Source organism: Clinocottus analis, unplaced genomic scaffold (assembly GCF_023055335.1).
Source record: "Clinocottus analis isolate CAN_PGR_092001 unplaced genomic scaffold, fCliAna1.0.p SCAF_11, whole genome shotgun sequence".
Lineage (NCBI taxonomy): Eukaryota > Metazoa > Chordata > Actinopteri > Perciformes > Cottidae > Clinocottus > Clinocottus analis.
The window spans coordinates 4,957,169-4,978,451 of record NW_027175832.1 but is presented as its reverse complement, the minus strand read 5'-3'; the positions used below and the strand labels follow the sequence as shown (position 1 = coordinate 4,978,451).

Here is a 21,283-nt window from a genome sequence, read left to right as displayed (position 1 = left end):
CAGGAAATGCATCATTATGTTGAAGTCACTAGATGGAGCCAACCCAACATTCACAACATTTATTGTGACCCCCCCCCCCCCCCCCCCCCTGATGAGGGCAAGAGACAAAACATCTTCAGAGTCTAATGCTAAATGAAAGGGGGCACAAAATCCCTCTTGTCCCTGGTTTTCCTGATCAAGCTCCATTCAAATGAAATACTTTGTTCAACAATATTTGCCACATTTTTTAAATTCATAAAGTACTGAAATAACTGTACTCTTACTAAGGCCTCTGCCGCCATCATGTGGCTGCCCAGTGAACATGTGTTTTGATTCCTCAGTAATCCATAGATGTAATATTAGTGAGATGGCTTTCTGTGCCTCCGAGTCCATAGTATGTGCACAGTACACTTTACTCAAAAAGAAAGCCATCATTACATGTACAGGTTATAACATCTTTTGACTTCCAAGGCAGAACAAATATTAAATAGTTACGTAGTTAGTACCTGCAGCCAGATTTGATTCCTTATAGCAAACACATCGATAGTGTTCATTTACATGATTAGACCATTGGCAGGGGATGTCAAATGATAAGCATTGTTTCACAAACAGACTTTTGGAAGAAGGTGCCAGCAGCCAGTTGCCTTTTTGTATTAACATATGGAATACAATTGGTATATGCAAGTTGGATGGATGGATGGATGGATATATTTTATTCATCCCCTAAGGGGAAATTTGCTGTCCAAGTAGCAGCTTACAGACACACACAAAAAATAACAGGGATGAAAGATATATACAATGCAGAGAATATTAATTTAGGAAATTAAACTTAAACAATAACGGAAGTGCAAAAATGCAAAGTATAGTCCATATGAAGTTTATATAAACATAAACATGTACAGTGGGTAACAAACATCAAAAGCAGTGCAAGGAATGTAATGTACTGCCTCACAGTGATGAAAAGGATGTATTGGCTAAAATTATTACCAAATGAATATCATAAATCAAGCCTTGCTCATAGTCTTAGAATTCAATATTAAGTTTGTGATCGGAAGAAATCATTTGGTATTGAACGTGGTAATAATATTACTTGAGGTTATTTCACCTTGTGGCTTCCACAAAAAAGACTGTTGACAAAGTGAGACATTATGAGGAAAAAGTTTATTGAGGAGCGATACAGAGACACAAAAAATAACAACTGATGCAATTCCCCAGTTCAACATTATGCCCTCTGCTAAACAATGCCGTCTCACTCGAACTGGAACCATTTCGTTGTTGTTCTTCAGATTATTATTATTTTTTTTTTTGTCCAACTTTCCAATTCTCTTTCTACATTTAGCTTTGGCAATACAGAATTGTAACTTATGCCGTTAAGGCAGTCTAAATTAGAGAGAAGAGAGCATTTTGTGAATAGAGACACAGAGAACGATTAAAGCGCTAGGATCCTTGATGAGGTCTTAATAGTCCACGGGTACAGTATCTCCTTATCGTTACCTATATACATCAGAACACAGTTTAGGCCCACATACACAATAACAAACTGACAGAGAAGCACTTGAACATTGACAATACCACCTTAAGCTCTGATGGAGATGCTGACTGACTAGGTTGGATGGTCGTGAGAGAAGAGGAAATACGAGAGACTAGAAGAGTTGAGAAAAGAGAGAGTGCTAGTTTGTAATGGACATGGAGTTGCAAGTTTCAAACCTGAGAAAAAGGCTAAATGGAAACATGTAAATGTGTGTTCTTTGTTCGTTCAAGAGGGAACTTGTGTTAAGTTGTTTTTTTTTCCATCTCACAGGTCAGCATCTGAACCTGAGCTTAAGGCTGCAAGGGTCACAACTTGACCATTGATACAGCACAGGTGGACACCTATGACAAGGTTAAATGTATTATTGAGGCTGTTTCCATATAGAGAATACTGACGGTGCTCCTCAGCCTTGCTATGTGTGTATGGCTGCTACTACAATACAGGAACAACTCACAAAAGTCCAACATTTAATTTACCCCCGAGGGTTTTATGATTCATCATTAACAGCTTTGACCATGAAAACAAATACAACTGAAACGCCAACAAACGTGCAGACGGACAGCACATGCACACATGTCCTCACACACTCGCACACACGTACACAGAGTTACTTTCACACAAACACCCACATACACACACACACATACTAAGATACAACTTATGTTCCTAAGAGAACATTGAGCTGATAATTAACACTTAAGGGGGCATTATACAATAAATTAATACAATATTAAATCAAACCCAGCCTACATATAGGCAAATTAGTCCCTCCCCCGTATACATACACACAAAACACACACACACACACACACACTCTACATACAGTACACACACTCCCATGCAATAAAAGCAGCGTATGTGCCATGCTGCATTTTGGAATGAGGAGGGCAGTGCGGCTGCTGAGCGTATTTTTATGTAGAAGCAGCAAGTGGGGGTAGTGGCTGATTTGGTGAGGAGATTGTGAGGAGGAGGGAGGGGGGGTGGGGGGAGGTTGAGGTTCCAGGGACCGATACTGGGTAGTGGATCTGCTAAGCAAACCTGGACCACAGGCGAGCAACAAGCGCACATACACATACACCACAATACAAGTACCATACTGTACATAGATATATGGACATCGTCACCTGGCAGGGAATTGAGGGTCAAGGGTCAAAGACTTCAGTGTCTGCACTAAGGAGGGACCAGGACAGCAATATGGCTAATAGAGGAGGGATGGAGAAGATGAGGGAGGGAGATCAGTGTATGAGGAACCCATTTAGATGTTTATGGTGGGACTTGTCTTGTGGGAGATGGCGGGGGCCGCCGGCTTGAGTAGAAAATGTGTGAGGAGAAGTGTCAGAGAACAGGACAGATAAGAGATGAGACAAATGAGAGAAGAGTAGTAAATAAGACAAAAGGAGACAAGAAAAGAGACAAGATTAGTCTTCACGCAGCTTAAAGAGATGTGTGAGGCTTTGTTTCAAAGTAAAAATGATCAACAACAAAAATGCGTAGCTTGATGATAACACTGTCAAATTTTTATTCTAAATATGAAGCTGTGCCATCAGCAGGTAGCTTAGCTTAGCATAAAGACTGAAAATGGGGGAGGGACCTTGCCTGGAAAGAGCTCTCCAAACAATTTGTTGCACATTTCACTCGTTTAAAAAAAAAAACACCCACATATTGTTTAATTTTTAGCTCAATGTTTCCAATATAGGCGGCAATCAGTGTATAAGTCATTGTTATCACCTGCAAAACTGTTGTTGCTGGATTTCCATGAAAAAAAATTGATGACATTTGATATTTAATGGCTGGAAAGAAATTTGTTCTTGATCTAGTAGCAGCTATAAAGCAGTTAATAAGAGCAGGAGAGATTTGATTCTGAGCAGGCATGCTTCATAAGGTAGAACAACACAAGAATAATGTAGTTTTCAATAATATTGTTGTATTTTCAGTTACACGTAAAGTGCAAAAGATCAAAATATTCAGTTCGGAGAGATCGACATGAACAGAGTATGATTAATTCTAATGAGAAATTGTAATTGAAATGGTCTTCATCTTTCTTATCCTCAAAGACATCAAAAGAGCATTTCTTTGTGCATCTTCCTGACAGATAAGTTATGTGAAGTCTGCATTTACCTGGGGATGCTAGGAGGGGCCCTGTTAGGGCGGCTGGGAGCCTGAGGGCTGTCAGCACTGTTATTGAAGGGCCCCAGGGGTCCTGGACGGTTCGGTGGTGGCGGGGCGCCTCGGGGAGACGGGCGCTGGCCTGATGACATCCTCCTGGAGGAAGTGGGGCTGGATGGAGGAGACCTGGAGCGGGAGAGCAGATATAGGCATTGAATCATGTTTCGGACAGAAAGAGCACAGTGTGTTTAATCCCAGCAATTTTACCTTCGACCGCCTGCACCTCCCACCCAGGAGCTGTCAACAGGCGGAGGCATGGGGACGGTGAAGGTGGTGGTGGAGATATCACCAATGATGGCCAGGGCCTCCTTCAGGGCCTGGTGGGTCCTCAGCACCTCATCCCTCCTCTGGGCCTGCTCCTGGGACTCGTCCATCAAGGTATTCTGGTCACCTGCAGAGTACAGCTGGGCCAGCAGCTCTGCATTGATGAAGTCCTTGACCTAGTCACAGGAAAAGATGCAAGATGGTTATTCTGAATTGTGATAATAAATGATAAGTACAGGCCTTCCAATATTTGTATCTTTCACTCAGTGTATTTCATGTCACGATACATACATTTACTACAGTGACAGCTTAGGAAAGTGGTCACGGCGGCCCATGTAAATGAACGCCTGAGCGATCTTTTCTTACATTGTTGATCATGAGATGCATGATGGCCTTGGGCATGAGGTCCCGGATGCACTTGTTGACAATAGCCATGTAGGAGTCCACCAGGTTACGAATGGTTTCCACCTTGCGCTCCAGCTGAGGGTCCATGGAGAAGTTCTCTGTGGCGGCGGTGGTCTCACTCTCGACCTGCAGAGGGAGAAAGGAGAAATACTTTGAAACAAGGAACGAGGGAAAATGAGAGAGGTGCATAAAGAGGACAGGATTACATTTACAAAACACATTGGGTGACGCTGACTATTGAATACAGGTTGTGTTCCTGTTTTGTGAAATAATGGCAAGAGAATTATTAAGTGTGAATATTATAGTAAACTAAGGAAAAATGTTTGTCATTTGCCAAATGTGTTTATTTCCAGTATTGCCATGCAATACATGTTTAAATATGGACAGTTTTAAATATATAAACACGTTAATAACATATTTACGTGGTGGGAAATGAAATAAGAATAATGTCAAAGAGGACAGGTAGGTAAATAATATTATGTTGGGATCAGCCATAACTGGGGGAAACTCTCATCCAGATAGTAAAAGGCAATTTTAGGGGAGAATATGAATGAGTTTGCTCACCGCAACGACTTTCTCTGGATAAACCCCGGCACGTAGGAGAGAAGATTTCCAGCTTTCCACATCCTCCTGAGAGTCACAGGCCAATTCCAGGGTGCGATTGTCCTTGTACACGTTCCTAAATAGCCACGAGACAGGATAATATGCACTAATTTTAATTAAATATTACAACTCGATCCAACTAACCTATGAATGATTACCTATTTCAAAACGTAGACAATGCTCCCCTTTGTTACAAAAAGTCTTCAACAAAAAGATATAAACTGCGACATCTGGAAGTATTGACAGTGTTAGATTATGTGCCTCCTTCCATGTGAGATGTTTTGTTGTTTAGTGCTTTTTTTTTGGTGGTTTGAGCCAAGAGGGATGAAGCAACTGAATTGCCATAAAACATTTTACAGGATGTTGTGCTCCAATTGCTGAACACGCAGGCCTGATACTTAACAGATTCATAGTGTCATGGATTTTCCTTTGTTTGTTATCAAGCTATTTGTTATCAAGCTATGACAAAATCAAGTCCCTCAAGTAACTTCATTATGACTTATAACTTTATAATAATCCCCGGCAATAATTCACTGTAACATGTTTGGTGTTGTTAACAATTATTGTACACATCTTTGTACTTTTTGAACAAACTAAATATAAAAAAAACAAACTTCTGAACTGAACTGTAGATCTATAAGAAATAGTTCCAGTTTGCCCAAGCCTGCAGCCATGCATACATTCATGCTCACATACTGTACAAATGACATAATCCAAAACACATTTCAGCCGGCACACCAGCACACAGGCCTTGGACTCTCTAGCCTCATCTACGGTATGTGATTCCATCAAAACGTCTGGTTTCATTTACAGCCACATGAAAAGTCAAAGTTAAAATGTTAAGATTTCACAGCTGACCTTGATTCTGTATTGAAGATACAGAATATGTGCTTGCTGGACATAAAACTCTTCTCCACATCGCGGACCTTTAGGTTGTCCAGAGGGAGCATGTACTTCTTCTCTTTCTCCTGTGAATGAGGAAAACAGAAGGTATGGATCAGGAGCACTTTTATGACTAATGCAATTTGCTCGGTTTCGTATTTTCATGAATTCCTGCGCACTGAAATTGGCGCCAAATGTGCAAGAGGGAAAGGTGAAATCAGGTTTTTTAAAAAAGGGGGAGAGAAGGGGCAAGCAAAGAGAAAGGGGGTGACAGGAGGGAGGAGGAATGGGGGAGACGTAAGAGTGGGAGGTATAGGGGGAGAGTGTGGGGAGAACGGGGGAAGCAGAAACAGAGAACGAAGAGAGAAAGAAGGAGAGCACATGTGGAAGTCATTACAGTGTGGGTCAAGACACAGTCGTTCTTCACGGCGCGTTTTGCCACGGAGAGCTAGTAGCTACAGGCTGAGTAAACTGAGAAAGACGGGGAAAATGCAGATATGTGTAAGCGCTGGAGGTCCAATGTTCAAACACAATGCTCCTCCTCAGCTGGGGAGGACGCTAAAGCACAGCTGTACCGCGTTCAAAGAGGGCCTGTGACGGATGCTTATAGTTTGATGAAACTCTGCTCTTCATTTTAACACTCCATCCCAGCCTCCATCTTTCTTAACACTTTTTTCTTTTATCCCTCCCCCTCTATATTTTCTCAATATTTTTCCTTTCCATTCCAGAGGGGCCCACTTCCTGCCGGGTTTTTTTTTTTTTTTTTTTTTAAGAAGGAGGGAGAGAGAGAGCGAGAGGGAGAGATTAAATGACAGCCTGGCGTTAAAACCCAACATCTGGTAGTGCTTAGCAGCACACGGAGAACCAGGGAAGGAGGGAGAAGTTAGAAAGACGGCGGGTGAAGGAGGAGAGAGCAAGAAGAAGAAGCACATGAGTGGATTTGCAAAAAGATTTGCGGAAGAAAGCCCACATCTGGTCTCGAGGTCCGGGAAGAGGTGGTAGATAGTCGCAGGTAAGAATTAACGGGGATGAAAAGAGACGAAAAAAGACAAGGCAACTAAACTCTGCAGACTCTTCTGTGTTTTATTCCCCAAGGGGTCACTACAGCCCATATATGGTCACATGGGTCTCCTCCCTCTTCCTCCCTCTACCTCTCCCTTTCTCACTCACTTACTCACCCCCCCCCCTCACACACCCTCCCCTCCTTCCATCTCTCTCTTTCCCTCTTTTTTGTAAGTCCCCCTCCCTGAACGTGCAGCCAGTCTGTCCCAGTCGTCTGAGCGAATATGCCACGTCAAGGCTGGATACTCTTCATGGCCGGCGTGACCAAAACGGACCGCGAGGGGACCCAGAGCTCAAAACCTCCTCTACCAAAACAAATAAACACGCCAAGAGACGTGCACCAAAAGGCTATCGGAAGGCGCCAAACATGGATGAGCCAAACTTGGATGAGGCAAAATCGCAGTTGTGAAGGGGTTTTCGATAGACGTGATCGGGCGAAGGGAGAGCACAGACGACACAGCCGCCCGCGAGCATCTGGAATGGCAGAAAACAGCACACAGGGCCCGGCTCTTCACTCCGGCTCCGTCCACCCAGTGTTCAGACTACCTGTTCATTATCATACTGGTGTACAGTAGTCTGCACATTGGTTAGACTGGGCATGGACCTTCTTCTGTCAGTCTGTCTTTCTGTGTCGCTATCTTTGTCTCTCTGTGGGCATTTCAAGTCTTCAAGATGTGTGCTTTTTTTTTTGTTTTTTTTTGCATCTGTTCCTTCTGTCTCACCCTTTTGCTATTTTTCATCTATTCATAATCTGTATGTGATCTACATTCATCTGTATTTTGCCATATATGCATTCTAACACTCGCCATTTTCTTCTCACTTCTTTTTTGGAATAAACATACATCACAAATGTTGGACAATAATTGCAGATTTGACAACTCGCTGTGAAAAAAAAAGGTGTGAAAGAATTTTAATTTTTGAGCCAGAACGATGTAAAAGTCAAAACTCACAAAATGGCGAGCGCACATAATTTATTGCATTAATGAGTAAATGTGCAGGCTGCTAGTCTAGTGCTCTGTTGTAGATGTGGTCCACTGGAAGGGGGAGGAGTGAGAGAGGCTGCAAAGCATCTGACATAGGCCAAAGGAACAAGGGCCAATCAATCAAGTGGAGTTTGAAAATACAGTCGGACACCTCCAGTGAAGTTATTTCAGTGGGTGGCCAAAATGGATGATGAAGTAGATTGCTGTGGTGTCAAATATCTGCAAAGGGCTGGTAGAAAAAGTGTTCTGCAGATGGGGCAAGAGCTCCAATGCACAACATGTGCACACAGGATGCGTTACACTTGACTGATTAGTTAAATAAGTGTTATTTTATTTAGGTAAGCTCTTGTGTTGTTGGTCTGTAAGGGAAATTTAACGAGTGGACATGAAACTTTCATAACTGTTGCATGTGTAATATGATGCATTAGATAGGACTTTTAAGTGTCCTTAAGTGATAGCTGCTTATGAAGTTGAAGGTCAGGATATTGATATTTAATAGCGGGGTTCTCTCTGCCAAAGCATTGGAGGCTGATGTTTGGATTTTAAACTTGTGATTTTCCAGCCAAGAATGCAAGTAACTGCCAACCGCAGGAGCGAGGAGGGTGTGTGTGTGTGTGTGTGTGTGTGTGTGTGTGTGTGTGTGTGTGTGTGTGTGTGTGTGTGTGTGTGCATCCACACTTGTGCAGATGCATGCGTATGTGACTATAGAAAGTTCATGTGGTGTAACAGAAATATACAAGGCGAAGCCAACGGAGTCTATAATTTCCTACATTACCACACTAACGTATCAAATGACATTCTGCAGGCCCAGTGCTGTGCGGCCCATGTGCTCTCTGGGGGCTAAGTATGCGTTCATATATTTTGGGTGTCTGTGAGTGAACATTTGGTTGGGATTGGGACTGTTCCAAGTGAATACATGAACTCCAAGTGGAAAGAAATGGGGAGAGAAGAAAGAGAGAATCGAAGAAATACTCAGAGACAAAGGGAACGTAAGAGTGACTCTTCAATTAAGGTGAAATGTTCACAAAGAGTGAGTTAATTGACCTACGTTTAGGTGGAACCATATATGAACATATGTTGTATAATTCAAGCTGGAGAGAAGACTATTGTCTCTGTCATCGTTTTCCTTTTTGCACAAATACAAATTGTACTATTTCTTTTGGAACTGCACCCTGGCAAGATACTAACAAAGGTCCAACAATTTAACAACAATGCAGCAACAACACCAACTGGCTGAAGGAGTTGCAGTGTGTCTGCCTATCTACACTTGCTGTGCAGAATTACCTCCAACCTGTACAGCAGGCACAGACAGGCAGATAGACATCAGCCCACCTATAAGCCAGCAGGACCAACCAAACGCTGCGTCCTGTCGATGCAGAGTGGCGCAAATGGTTTGCTTTTCTCCAAAAACCAGTATGCTGTTGTTGGTCTTTATGATATATTAAGAGTGATAATGGAAATAAAAATAATATAATTCATCCATGAGATCCAAGTCATTTATCCACCATGTGTTTGAATTTAATTCCTGGTTCCATTCGGTGAAACATCCAACTGTCTATTGTTTGATTTTTTTTTCCACATTTTTACACACTCTAAAGTAGTGTCCTTACCACCAGGACACATTCATAGGAAACATAGAACTAGGACATATGATTATCTGATTATTATTGTTGTATCCTCATCCTGATCTTAGCATCAAGGTCACACATAGGAATTAAGAAACTAAGACCACAAACTCTCTAACTTCTAAGGGAAATATATTTCTCTTTAGCTGCTAAAAACTCTGTGGGGAAAGACAATAAAAAATGCTTTGTAAAGCCGAGCAGGGACTGCAGTCAGTGAAAATGATCTATGGATTTGTTATTACGAGCAACGGCTTTTACATTAAGAGTGATTTGAGCCATTGTCACCATGAAAAATGTTGCTGCTCCGCTCACCTCGTCGTCCTTAAACCAGGAGAAGCTCTCGGCAGTCAGCACAAACCAGTACTCCTTGGCTCCTCCCTTCATGATGCTGATGTTGTTGATGGTCAGCCAGCCTTTGCGAATGACCTGAGTGGAGGGTACAGTCAGAAAGTCAGAAATTGCTGTAACGTAAAGGAAAAGAATAAGAAAAAACAAAAGAAAAACAAGAGGATGACAAGAGCTCTTCATCCGTAATATTTTGCTTTAAAAAAATAAATAAACTCACTCGCCTCTAAAACAATAACTTCATCACCATGGCTAAAGCTAGCCAAAATGAATCTGTGCAGGTAATCGGTGCATGAATTGCGATGAAATGTGCGTGGAGGTCAGGTTAGGTGCGCCGTCGTGACTCACTCGGAGCCGAGCATGTGACTGTGAGTCAGTGGAGGCTCATTCAAAGGAACTGTGTTCACAATGCTTCAAGCAGAGGCCAGTGTTAGCTTGTTAAGTGACCATTGTGTAAGTGCTTCAAACACACAATAAAGCATGTGTCTGTCAACTGTGTTAGGTGTGTTGACCCTACAAGCCTACATAAACAGGCCTGCGGGCACAGTGCCAAGTGATTATTAGCTTACATTATTGTCAGTCTCGCACCAACTAAGACTCACTAAGGAGGTTACCCAAATGATTACAAAGCCTTTCTGTCAGAGGCAAACGTGAGACGGCTGTTTTCGTGGCTGGATGTAGAAGAAATCATTCTAACACTTTTCGTCTTAGAAATTATATTTTTTCTGCCAAAACCAAGGTAATTTTTTTTGTTTCTTTTTATTCTAGTTGGCAACTCCTTGTAGTCTTCGGGCACTGGTGGGTGGAGGAGGTGTTAGAAAGTTAACGACTAGAAAGTAACCTCTTACAATCAGGCCTGATGCTGGAGGAGAGGAGGCCTGCAACAGAATGTGGGCGATTTAGAAACCTCGCAGCACTAAAGAATGATAGCTTTTCTAGTGAACCTTGTTTTAAGAAAATGCCTCTGCCCAACAGTAGTTTACACAAGCAATTTGGAATCCTTGAACCCGTCAACAGCGTAAAACCCCAAAAATGCAGAGGTGCTGGAGAGCACCACCCAATGGGCAGAAGTGTTATTGCAGGCACAAATGAAAATGCAAACCATAACCCACAATGAGCGATACTCACCAACAGACACCCATAAGAGGGCAGCTGAGATTCTCACTAAGGGATGGGGATGAAATGCAAAGTGGCACCTTGATGACACAGGAAGGGTTCAAACAAAGGGAAATGTCTCAACAACAACACCAGTGATGATGGTGGCATAAAGTAATAGAACCCATTGTGATTCTTTTAATGAGATCAAATGATAAAACCAAAGAAGCAAAACAAACCACTGTACACAACTGGTGCCTACTAAACATAATACACCATGCATGGCTGAAATATAAAATCATAATAAAATCATAAGGCTAGAGAACATCAGGCTACAATGTATACAATATCAAATGTGTGCAATGCAAAGGATTTACTCAAATGAAAGAGTATGTTGGATTCTTTGATTTCAGCATCTCTCGCTGTAGTAGCCATCCTGCTGCTGTATGGGTGTGCAGTACTCCCTTGACCTTGAGCTCTGCTGTTTGTGTGTGACGTACAAGACATGACAAATGCTCACCTGATTTCCTGCTGAACTCTGGCTCTTACTAGCCTGACTGCTCCGCTGCTGCGCACTGCGATGGAGAAACAACAAAACAGAAATGATAGGAGAGACAGGATGAATGTGGAGGAGAGAGAATAAGCCGGGGGGGAAATGAAATCTTTTAAATATTTGTTCTTAATGATCTATCATGGTGGAGCCAAACTAATAGCTGGAGTCTTTACTTAGCGAAACCAATGAAGTCTTCGTGGTTGGTGTTGATGTATGAGAGCTGGATGTCTATCAACAGCAGAACCTGCAACAACACAAAACATTTAACATGAAGCAGGTCATTCTTGAAGGAACAAAGTATTGTTTGACATTGTGGGAAAGACTCTTATTTGCGGAGTTAGATGAGGAGATTAAAACAACTCTTATGTCTGTACGCTAATATGTAGCTGTAGCCAGTAGCTAGTTAGCTTAGAATATAGGCTATATAATACTACAATGTGTTGTTTTTAACTAGTTTTGTTGAATAGATTAAACAAACCAGATATAAAATGTTCATTAGTAAGGAGTTTGTTATTTTCAGACAGAATCAAACATGCTGCTTCTAGTGTGTGTGTGCTAAACTAAGCTAACTAGCTGTATTTACTGTACGATAGGGGCAGTGATCTTCAATATGTCACAAAACCTTTTCTTTAAATATGATATGTTATACAGAATGTGTATTAACATGAATCGTTTTAGTTATTGGTAACTTGTTTATAGTTCTATATCATCATAAAGACAGATACAGATATACAACTGGCTACTAACATATGTGCGCATACCTGTCACAGACCTTCCTTCAGAAACAAATGTGTGGAGCCATAATTTCAAACTGATGTGTGCTAATGTTACCTGGTCCTTGGCCCGACTCTCTCTGTCTCGGATATGAGAAGTCACAATTCTCTCAGTTTCCTCACGCAGCATGGGGAAGCACTCCAGCTGAAAACACATGTCACACATTATTACTCACTCCATGCAATGAGGAATGTGGAATATCGAATAATAATGAAAAGAACCCAGAAACAAAAGTGAACTCATTTCTCATTTTCCTTTTTCCATTATTCCATATTTCCTTTCTGTTTCCAGACCCTCATGAACCATATGAGTTACCTTGTTGGAGCACTGGCGCACAGTGTTGATCAGTTCCTGGATGACCATGTCCACACACTTGACGCAGGGTCCCTTCAGCTTTATCACCTGCTTCTTCACAATCGCCTCAAACGCCATATCTGGGGTGAAAAGTCCAGTCCTGACAACCACCACGAGGAAGAAAGAAAAATTATAATTGGACTGAAACATAGATTCTGTGGTCGTCTCTGGTTGCAGTAGAAAAAAAGGGGGGAGTGCAAAATATAATTATTAATGTGTTACAAACTGTCATGGATAGATATTGGACTAGCGATTATTGTTGAAGGGCCTTCAGGCTAAAGTGTGGTGTTACTTTAAATGTCAGATTTCTCGCTTGGGTGGCAATTATTTTGGCTGAGGTGGCTAACCGCTGCTGAACCAATATAGAAACCCACAGAGAGGCTGGACCGAACAGAAAACAGAGAGAAAGAAAAAAAGACGACAAGGTCCTCCCTTCTCATCCAAACCATGTATTTATAGGTTTTTATGTAATTCAAAGATTTGTATTTTTACTTGTTATGATGTTTACCACATCAACGTTAATATATGTGAATTCATTCATTCAAACCTTTATAATACAAACCTTCTGAGCCAATGAGCCAAAAATGGAGGCTTTTTTATAACTCAACAGTTACTTCTTTTTTAACCCTACATCTCTTCTGACAAGAGTAGAGGTATTGTAGCAATTGAAATGAAGTTAAACAACCCTGTGGTTGCGGAGATAATGTCGTTTTTAAAAGCTTTTTCTTTTTTTGTCCGAAAATGAGGCGCTGAGGGCTTGGGGGCGCAGAAGGCTAATGGACAGTGTTTGCATCACGATGAATATCTCAAGTATTTGAATGACTGTTGTGCCTTTTGGTTAAAAACATATGATGCTGTGGTGCAACAGCAGGAGAAAATTTCAAAAAATTGAAATGTAGTTTTTTTAGATTCATTCCTACCTGATACCGTGGATGTTTTTGATTGCATAACTGATTTCACGTCGCATCTCCTTCTCATCACACTCCATCTGAAGAAAACGAAGTAGGAGTTTAGACAGCACATGCAGAGAACAGAGTTATTTCACAATGAAATAGTTTAGCATCCAAGGAAGAGTTTCAATTTTAGATGATGGGATTCCAGCTAGTTCAATATATTAAGCAAACAGCTCTTCAGATTTGAAGTTTAAAAAAAGATATTTATAAAGAGGTCAAATATTTGCACCCATCAGATTATTTCTCGTTTTGCAGCGTGCTGTCTTTCTCTATGTGCAACATATCACCTTGACCAGCTCAAAGGGGAAACGCTCATGGAAGATGCGGTTGATTTTTGCTCCACCAGACAGCTCCACTGTGTCCACCTGATCCCCTGAGCCCTCAATCCTTTTCTCAAAGTCCACAGAGAACTGCTGCACCATCCTGTAACCACAAAGGATGAAATAAACATGATAAATAAAAAAAACAGCAGTGATTTCTAACATCTAAAAGAAGAGTGGATAAGCAAAAGGTGCCATGGGAGAAAGTCATCTCTGCCGGATGTCAGACACTTTGTCGGAAACTTATCTTTTACCAACTAAGTATCATGTAAATGTTCTTGTTGTGAGAAAAAAATGGGGCACTGACTGCAACAGCTGCTTGGTTTTGCGGGATGGGTCATCAGGTCGGTATCCTCGGTATTCCTCGGCCTCCTTGTCCAGAGCCAACAGCTGGGACTGCAGCTTGCTGCGGAAAGCTGGCAGCGTGTCCCGGATGTGGTTGGTCAATTGCTGTGTGATAAGTCGATTGTGTTATTGGTATCTTTTCCGTAAAGTATCAATAAAGACTATATGTCTATTTCTCTGCAATCGTAGATAATGTAAAACACAGCAGGGGGAAATGTGCAATGCTTCAACTGAGTGAAATTATAAATTATTAGGACCTGAGCTAGAATGAGTGAGTGCATTTTCCACTGACTGTCACTCACACTGATGTGCCATACAATGGAAGAGGGAGGAGGAAAAAAAGTCCTATTATTAATTATGTAAAGTCTACTGTGTGAAAGCCCCGGGAGTAAATCTATGATCACCTCGTTGAGCACTCTCTGCAGTCGTGGAGTGCCCATTTTCTCGGCCATGTGCCTGTATGATGCGTGGGACAGGAAGAACTTCCTCTCAGCCTCCAGCGCTGCCTTGATATCTTTCTTCCCATCGATGTCCTTTTGACTGCGATTCACCACTCCAATATAACCTGGGAATCAATAAACATGGACGCAAATTGAGAGAAATAACGAAAGATAATCCCAGGAGACCAAGGCGGCGATATCAAAAGCGAGATTAACAGAAAGACAAGCAGTAAAGAACAAGGACATTGTTATTGGACAATTTAATAAAAGGCACAGTGAGATACTTTGAGAGTGAAAGGTTTTAAGAGGAAAAGCAAGTGCGAGAGCCAAAGTGGTTCTGGATGGCATAACTCACTCTACTGTACAACAGACACAGACCTCTTCGCAGCGGCAGCAACTTGTTCTCCAGTATTTCTCGGGCATCTGTGCCCTCGTCCATCAAATCCAGTTTGGTGATTACTCCAATAGTCCTCAGACCTAGAAAAGGGGCCGAAAAGAGGGGGGGGGGGATGTAAAGGATATTTTGTGAAGTAATCATTAGATGGTTTCGGTCACTTTAAGTGAAAATGCAAACCTTGCGAGTGCCAACTTCTTAAATGGGAGCGTTTGTTCTGTTTTATATAACTGTACATTTACTATGTTTGAGTTTTGGACAGCTGTTGAGCTTTTCCCAGTTTCAATGTAGCTTCACATCTAGCTTTTTCTTTCCTTTATTCCATCCTTCTTCCTTACTTCTTCCATTACTCCCATTTAATTCTGCGCGTCATCCTTTCCAAGCATCGTTGGCTGTTATCATCCCATCTCTCTGTTCCCTTCTAAATTCTTCCGTCCCGCTCTTCTTGTCTGGTATTATTCATCCCTCCCACAAGGTCACTTTGTCCAAGACCTCCTGTTCTTAGCTAATTCATCCTCCTCTTCCATGTCCTCCTGTCTGAAGGTTAAACTCCTTTGGGCATTAAATTAAGTTGATTCCTTTCTTACTCTTCCTTATCATCCCTCTTCCAGTATCTATTTTTCCTTCCCATCCGCCTTTGGTGTGTTTTTTTTTTTTTTAAATCCACCCATCTCGTTCTGATTTTCTTTTTCCTCTCTCCTTACGTGTCTTTTGATGCTCTCCTTATTCTCAATTTTCCCCTTCTCTCAGATCGTTTCTAATAATAATGTGACGCTTGACCGACCCCTGTAGGGAAAATCTGTTTTCCACATACAGAGAGGTCAGAGAACAAGGTCATATGCTGAGCACCATCCCTGCAGCAGATGGAGATTAGATGTCTTCTTCAGGTCAGTTTCACTAACCACAAAGCCACCTTTCACGCACTTTAATCACCTCCATTCAACTTTCTACATCTGTCCTACAGCCCGATGTCCTTTCCATGACCCCGTGCCCTCGTCTTACCCTGTGGATCGACATCCTTCGCCAGTTTAAGAGCATCGGAGTTGGCCAGGTCAGAGTTGGCCGGAGTGACAGCCAGGATCAAGCAGCTCTCTCTGGTGATGAACTGCATGATCATGTCGCGGATCTGCTGCTCGATGTCTGCGGGCTGGTCTCCAACCGGCACCTTAGTGATCCCCGGCAGGTCGATGAGAGTCAGGTTCAGCACTGCACAGACACAGAAATGCAATATTAAAAAAGAACTGGCCATACCCGTAGAAATAAGGGGCTATTTGCCAGCTGTAAAACATTAAAAAAAAAAATAATAATAATAACAATAATCAGTTGTATTCTGAATGGAGCTCATTTAAAATGTGCTTTAATTCAAGGCATCCGTATCGCATCAGTATAGCATCAATATAATGTTGAATATGAAAATACCATATTCAGCCATATTAATAAAGAAACACACCACAATGACAAATAAATGAAACCACATTCTTTGCTTTTAGTGACCAAGTTTTTAAAAAAAACAACATTTTCTGCCAGTAAATAATACAAAAAGTAAAAGTATGATGACTCACAGCATGACACATCTACCTTTGTTCAAAAGTGTTATTGTGTAGTGTTACTTGACAGTGAAAGGAAGGGAGAGGAGCTTCGCACCGTGAGGGGAGTAAACACGCAGGTTGATGGGGACGGCAGATATGCCTTTGTTGGCCCCCGTGACACGGTCCGTCTCTCCCTCGATCTCCTGGCGAACCTCATCGAAGTCTGTGAACTTCTTCCCTTTGCAATGGAGGAATTCAGCCCATTCTGAGAGGAAGAACATTGAGATGGGGAACTGGGATTAGTGGTGGCTGTGCTGCATGTGTCTGAGTGAAAAAGAATGCCAGCGTGAGAGGGAAAAAAGCCAAGAAAAAAAACAGTACCATTTTTTTTTTGAAAAGGGTGGGGGGGAAGGAGAGTGGGAGGCTGCGTTTGTGTGTGTACGTGTGTTTGTGCGCATGCTAGCATGTGTGGGTGTGTAAATGTGTGTGCGCCCACCTGCAGTAGCACTGATAAGCTGCAGAACCAGGGGCCTGCGGGTGACAATACCAGATCCACGGGGTAGAAAGTCCCTGAGGAAAGACCAATCACACCGCATTACATCAAACCACAGTCTATGTACACATTTATCAAAGAGTACATGGATAGTCATTGGTGACATAATTAGAATTTCCTCTGAACTCTTGAAGGAAAAATATATTCTAATTACACCCTATATGCAAGTTACTGTATGCCTTTCAATGTCACACATCTGGTACGCTATACGCTAGAGTTCAACATCGTTTGAGTGAAATAGGGGCCATTTTAAAACACAGCAACTCCTGTAGCTTTCAGCCTCTGCTGCTGCTGCAACCAAGTCCTGCAACAGTACAGAACAACTTGACCTGCTGAGCAACAGGTCAGAATGAAAAGCTGCATCGCTGACAAGAAGCGCTCTTATTTAAAAAAATTATGATTCCACCATTTCCTGAGGGCTTCCACACCCACTAGTTGTGTGAGTGTGTGTGTGTGTGTGTGTGTGTGTGTGTGTGTGTGTGTGTGTGTGTGTGTGTGTGTGTGTGTGTGTGTGCACATGCCACGCATCTGACAGCCATCACGACCACCCCCCTATGCTAAAGGTCTGTTACAAGAAAACCTTAACACACATTGACCCTCGGAGCTCACTCAAATGGGATGAGTTAAAAAAAAAAAGACATTCAGCATTGTGCAAAAGAGCCAGTTCTGGACAGATGGACCATTACTCAGCATCACGACTCTCAATGAGGGCTGGAACAGGAAAAATCCATTCATCCATCTGGAACTGCAAACATGCATGTTAAATCTGCACTAGTAAGGAACTACTCGGTCACACTGAAGACAATCCAGCTAATGTTGCACTTCCAAAAATGTGGGGAAATGTGAGCCACAGATTGCGGTCAATATTGAAGCAAACTAGGCTCAGACATTCACGATAAAGCTCCCAAAATACCGTATCCTACATTTACTACACTGCAACTCCAGTGCATCTTTCTTTAGAAATTCGCTGCCCTCATCTTTCAAACGCAAGATCCCCGGTTTAAGATCTGTGAGCCCTTAATGTTTTACATAGTATATCAAATGGCACAAACCCTGCACAGCAAAAAAAAAGATATTCAACAATAAACTAGTAAATTTAGAGAGGTAGTTTTTCAGCAAATTCACATTATGTTGTGTTTTTAAGCCCATCATATTGTTGTTGTGTGAAGTAATGTGATTCAGATCATTTAACTAAATTAAACACTTGAATGTGTATAATCAACAGTCACACTCCTTGCTGTTAAATGCTTTATCCTTATCTAAAAAATATATCAATTTAACTCCATCCGCTCATAATTTATTTGTTGTGGGTGACCAAAATCCAGGGCAAGATGATGAATATTCATGTTTGTTTTCAGGAGTGGGAGCTGTACAACATGATGGTGTTTTAAAATGGTTACATGCAGTGGTATGTCTCTGCACAATCTGCATTTTTTTACAGGGACAAGGAACGTGGCAGTATCAGTTTCATGAAGACAGCAGCATATTAATGCCCTCCAAACGACGAAGAGATGGATATTTCTAGGACTGTGAGAAGTAGCCTGACTGCAGTTGGTAATGATTGGACTGCAATCCCTACGGTGCTGCTGTAACCCAAATACTGCTTCCCTCCTCTGTCAGTAAAGTGACAGTGTTGTGTGTATATACAAATAATCATTATAATAATACTACACGTCGCATACAAACAAGACATCATCACATGGTGCAACAGCGACTTCAAGCTGGGGAGAGATGGTTTGAACTCTGCACAGAGATTGGCTCCATAGGCCTCTTATGTCATCCTCAAGGTTAACAGAAGGGATTATCCTATTTCCGGTGGTCAATTTTACCTGCCGACAAAGTTCTCGAGCACGGAGCTTTTCCCTGCACTCTGACCGCCGACCACTGCGATCTGCGGCAGGTCCAGGTTGCAGGCCTGGCCGATGGAGCTGAAGGCATCCTGCAGCTTGTTGACCAGCGGGATCAGATCCTCCATGCCACGGTTTCCCATGGTGCCTTTAGACGGGTGGACTCGGGATCAGCGAATGAAAATGGAGAGAGAGAAAGAGAGAGAGGAGGGGGATGTTGCGCTGCTATATTAGTCCGGGATACCGCGGTGCTTGTTGATGTGGGCTAGTGAAGTCATCTAGCCGCGCATTGCCCCGAGCCAAGCGAGGGTCGTACCGACTGTGGGAGCAGAGGAGAGAGGGAGAGAGGGAGAGAGAGAGAGAGAGAGAGAGAGAGAGAGAGAGAGAGAGAGAGAGAGAGAGAGAGAGAGAGAGACGCAGAGAAAAGAGATATGAACAGACAGGAGCAGACAATTGCGCAGTTGCTCACCACAGCCACCATAACCTCTCTCTCTCTCTCTCTCTCTCTCTCTCTCTCTCTCTTGCACACACATACAAATACACACATACACGCGCGCGCGCACGCACGCACGCGCACACGCACACATACATACACAGCGAGCCGCACGAAGCATATACTTTCAAGGGCATTTGGTGAGCGGAGCTTCACGGGCTCCATACAGTCTCTTCGAACAAACCCGTGCCCTCCACGATCCACAAACCGCACAGCCCAATAGCGCGCAATACGGGCAAAAAACAACGCACCGTTCGCAGCGTGCACGCAGACGCTGATGCACAGTGGACAAATACTGTCGTCTGAAAATACAACGCGGTAATCATAAGACATTTCCGTGAGCCTACCCCGCCTCAGGAATCCCTCAGCGTTTGACGGTGTCCGATGGTCCCGGTCGCTGTCCGGTGCTGAAACGACGCGCAGAGCAGGCAGCAACGACGAGTGACGAGACCCCGGACGATTATACAAGCGCCACCTGCTACGGCCGTGCATCCGCTTGATCTCAAATTCCAGTGCATTAATGGTGTTCGCCTGTGGGCTTGGTTCTGCTCGGCTGAATGTCAGAGTGGTCTCATCCCGAACACAAATTCGCCTTTGACAGATTAATCATTTTTTTTCTTCTCCCCCCCCCCTCTCTCTCTCTCTCTCTCTCTCTCTCTCTCGCTCTCCTTTGCTCCGCGGTGTAATTGCGAAGCCGTGCCTCGCTCTTACGCCATATCGACGCGGCGGAGGACCAATGAAAACCGCGGGATTGGAGACGGAGGCAGTGCAACGCGGCACCCCATTGGCGGGGCGGGTACAGGTTAGGCTTACCTGCGCCCGCCTCCTGTTTACATCCGTGCCATTTCTGTCGTCGTGAGTCATGCGGCACGGCTGCGCATCGCTGCAACAGAAGAGGTGGATGCGCTCCTTCAGATCCCTGCAGTAGGTGCAGAAACCATCGGTCGTAAATTCCATGCACATTTGCATACACGCTAGGCCTATATACATGTCATGGCAGTCATTCGATGTCGCCGTGCTTTGCGCACAATAACAGGATGAGCTGCATCCTTGGTGACTTTGAGCATATCGGGCCGCGTTTGGAAACAAGGAGTCCAGAAGGGTTGGCTTTAACCGGACAAAACACAAGTGTGATGCTTGGTGCCGGATGGTCCCTGCCGACCGAGGCTGGTGGAGGCGGTCAAACAGGAAGGACACTGTCAATCTGCTTTAACCTCTCGCAGGACAACCACTGCGATAACAAGTGTCTCTCTCGCGCTGGATGTGAACATCGCCTATCTAGGAGAGATCTAATTAGCTCATCGAGAGCAAAGGGGTCAGATGTCCTTCCATCTGCCAATGACAGTCAAATCTCATCGATTAAGTCAGCATTTGTCCTTTCCATTAAGGACAGGCTTGGGAGATGGATCTCGTCGGCACATCATGTTGCAGTAAGCTGGGGTAACACTAGATGGCGTTAACAGTATAACCCAAACTGCAGCTCTGCGTTTGGACCCAATTTGGGCCCATTTGATGTTAGCTACTTGTTCAAAAATGCAGGCAAAAATGATTTGGTAATATAATAGGGAGACGTTTTTTTGGAAGTACATTTTTAATCACAATCAATGGCGAAAGAACGTAGGCCAATGTCATTTATAATCATAATATGTCTATAGTTTTACCGAAAACAGGGGTAAAATGAATGAAATCATGTGGTTTGGGATATTATGAAGAGTTTTCCTGACATAAAAGCTGCCTGACATAAAAACTCGTACCCTGTGACGTAACCTGACAGGAGACAAGACGTGT

General features: G+C 43.0%; 1 protein-coding gene across 1 annotated transcript; it reads right to left on the bottom strand.

The window, feature by feature from the left end:
- Nucleotides 1-1,121: 1,121 nt before the first annotated feature.
- On the bottom strand, nt 1,122-20,166 carry LOC137782398 (dynamin-3-like). The gene is made up of 21 exons (XM_068571678.1): nt 19,843-20,166; nt 18,985-19,321; nt 17,099-17,172; nt 16,718-16,867; nt 16,076-16,279; nt 15,058-15,156; nt 14,644-14,804; nt 14,202-14,344; nt 13,862-13,997; nt 13,542-13,609; nt 12,583-12,721; nt 12,325-12,411; nt 11,667-11,737; nt 11,461-11,515; nt 9,813-9,926; nt 5,807-5,916; nt 4,910-5,024; nt 4,307-4,471; nt 3,884-4,116; nt 3,629-3,802; nt 1,122-2,816 (listed from the first exon to the last, which is right to left on the bottom strand). The coding sequence occupies exons 2-21, from the start codon at nt 19,143-19,145 to the stop codon at nt 2,774-2,776; spliced, it is 2,502 nt and encodes an 833-aa protein (XP_068427779.1). The 5' UTR covers nt 19,146-19,321; nt 19,843-20,166; the 3' UTR covers nt 1,122-2,773.
- Nucleotides 20,167-21,283: the final 1,117 nt, after the last annotated feature.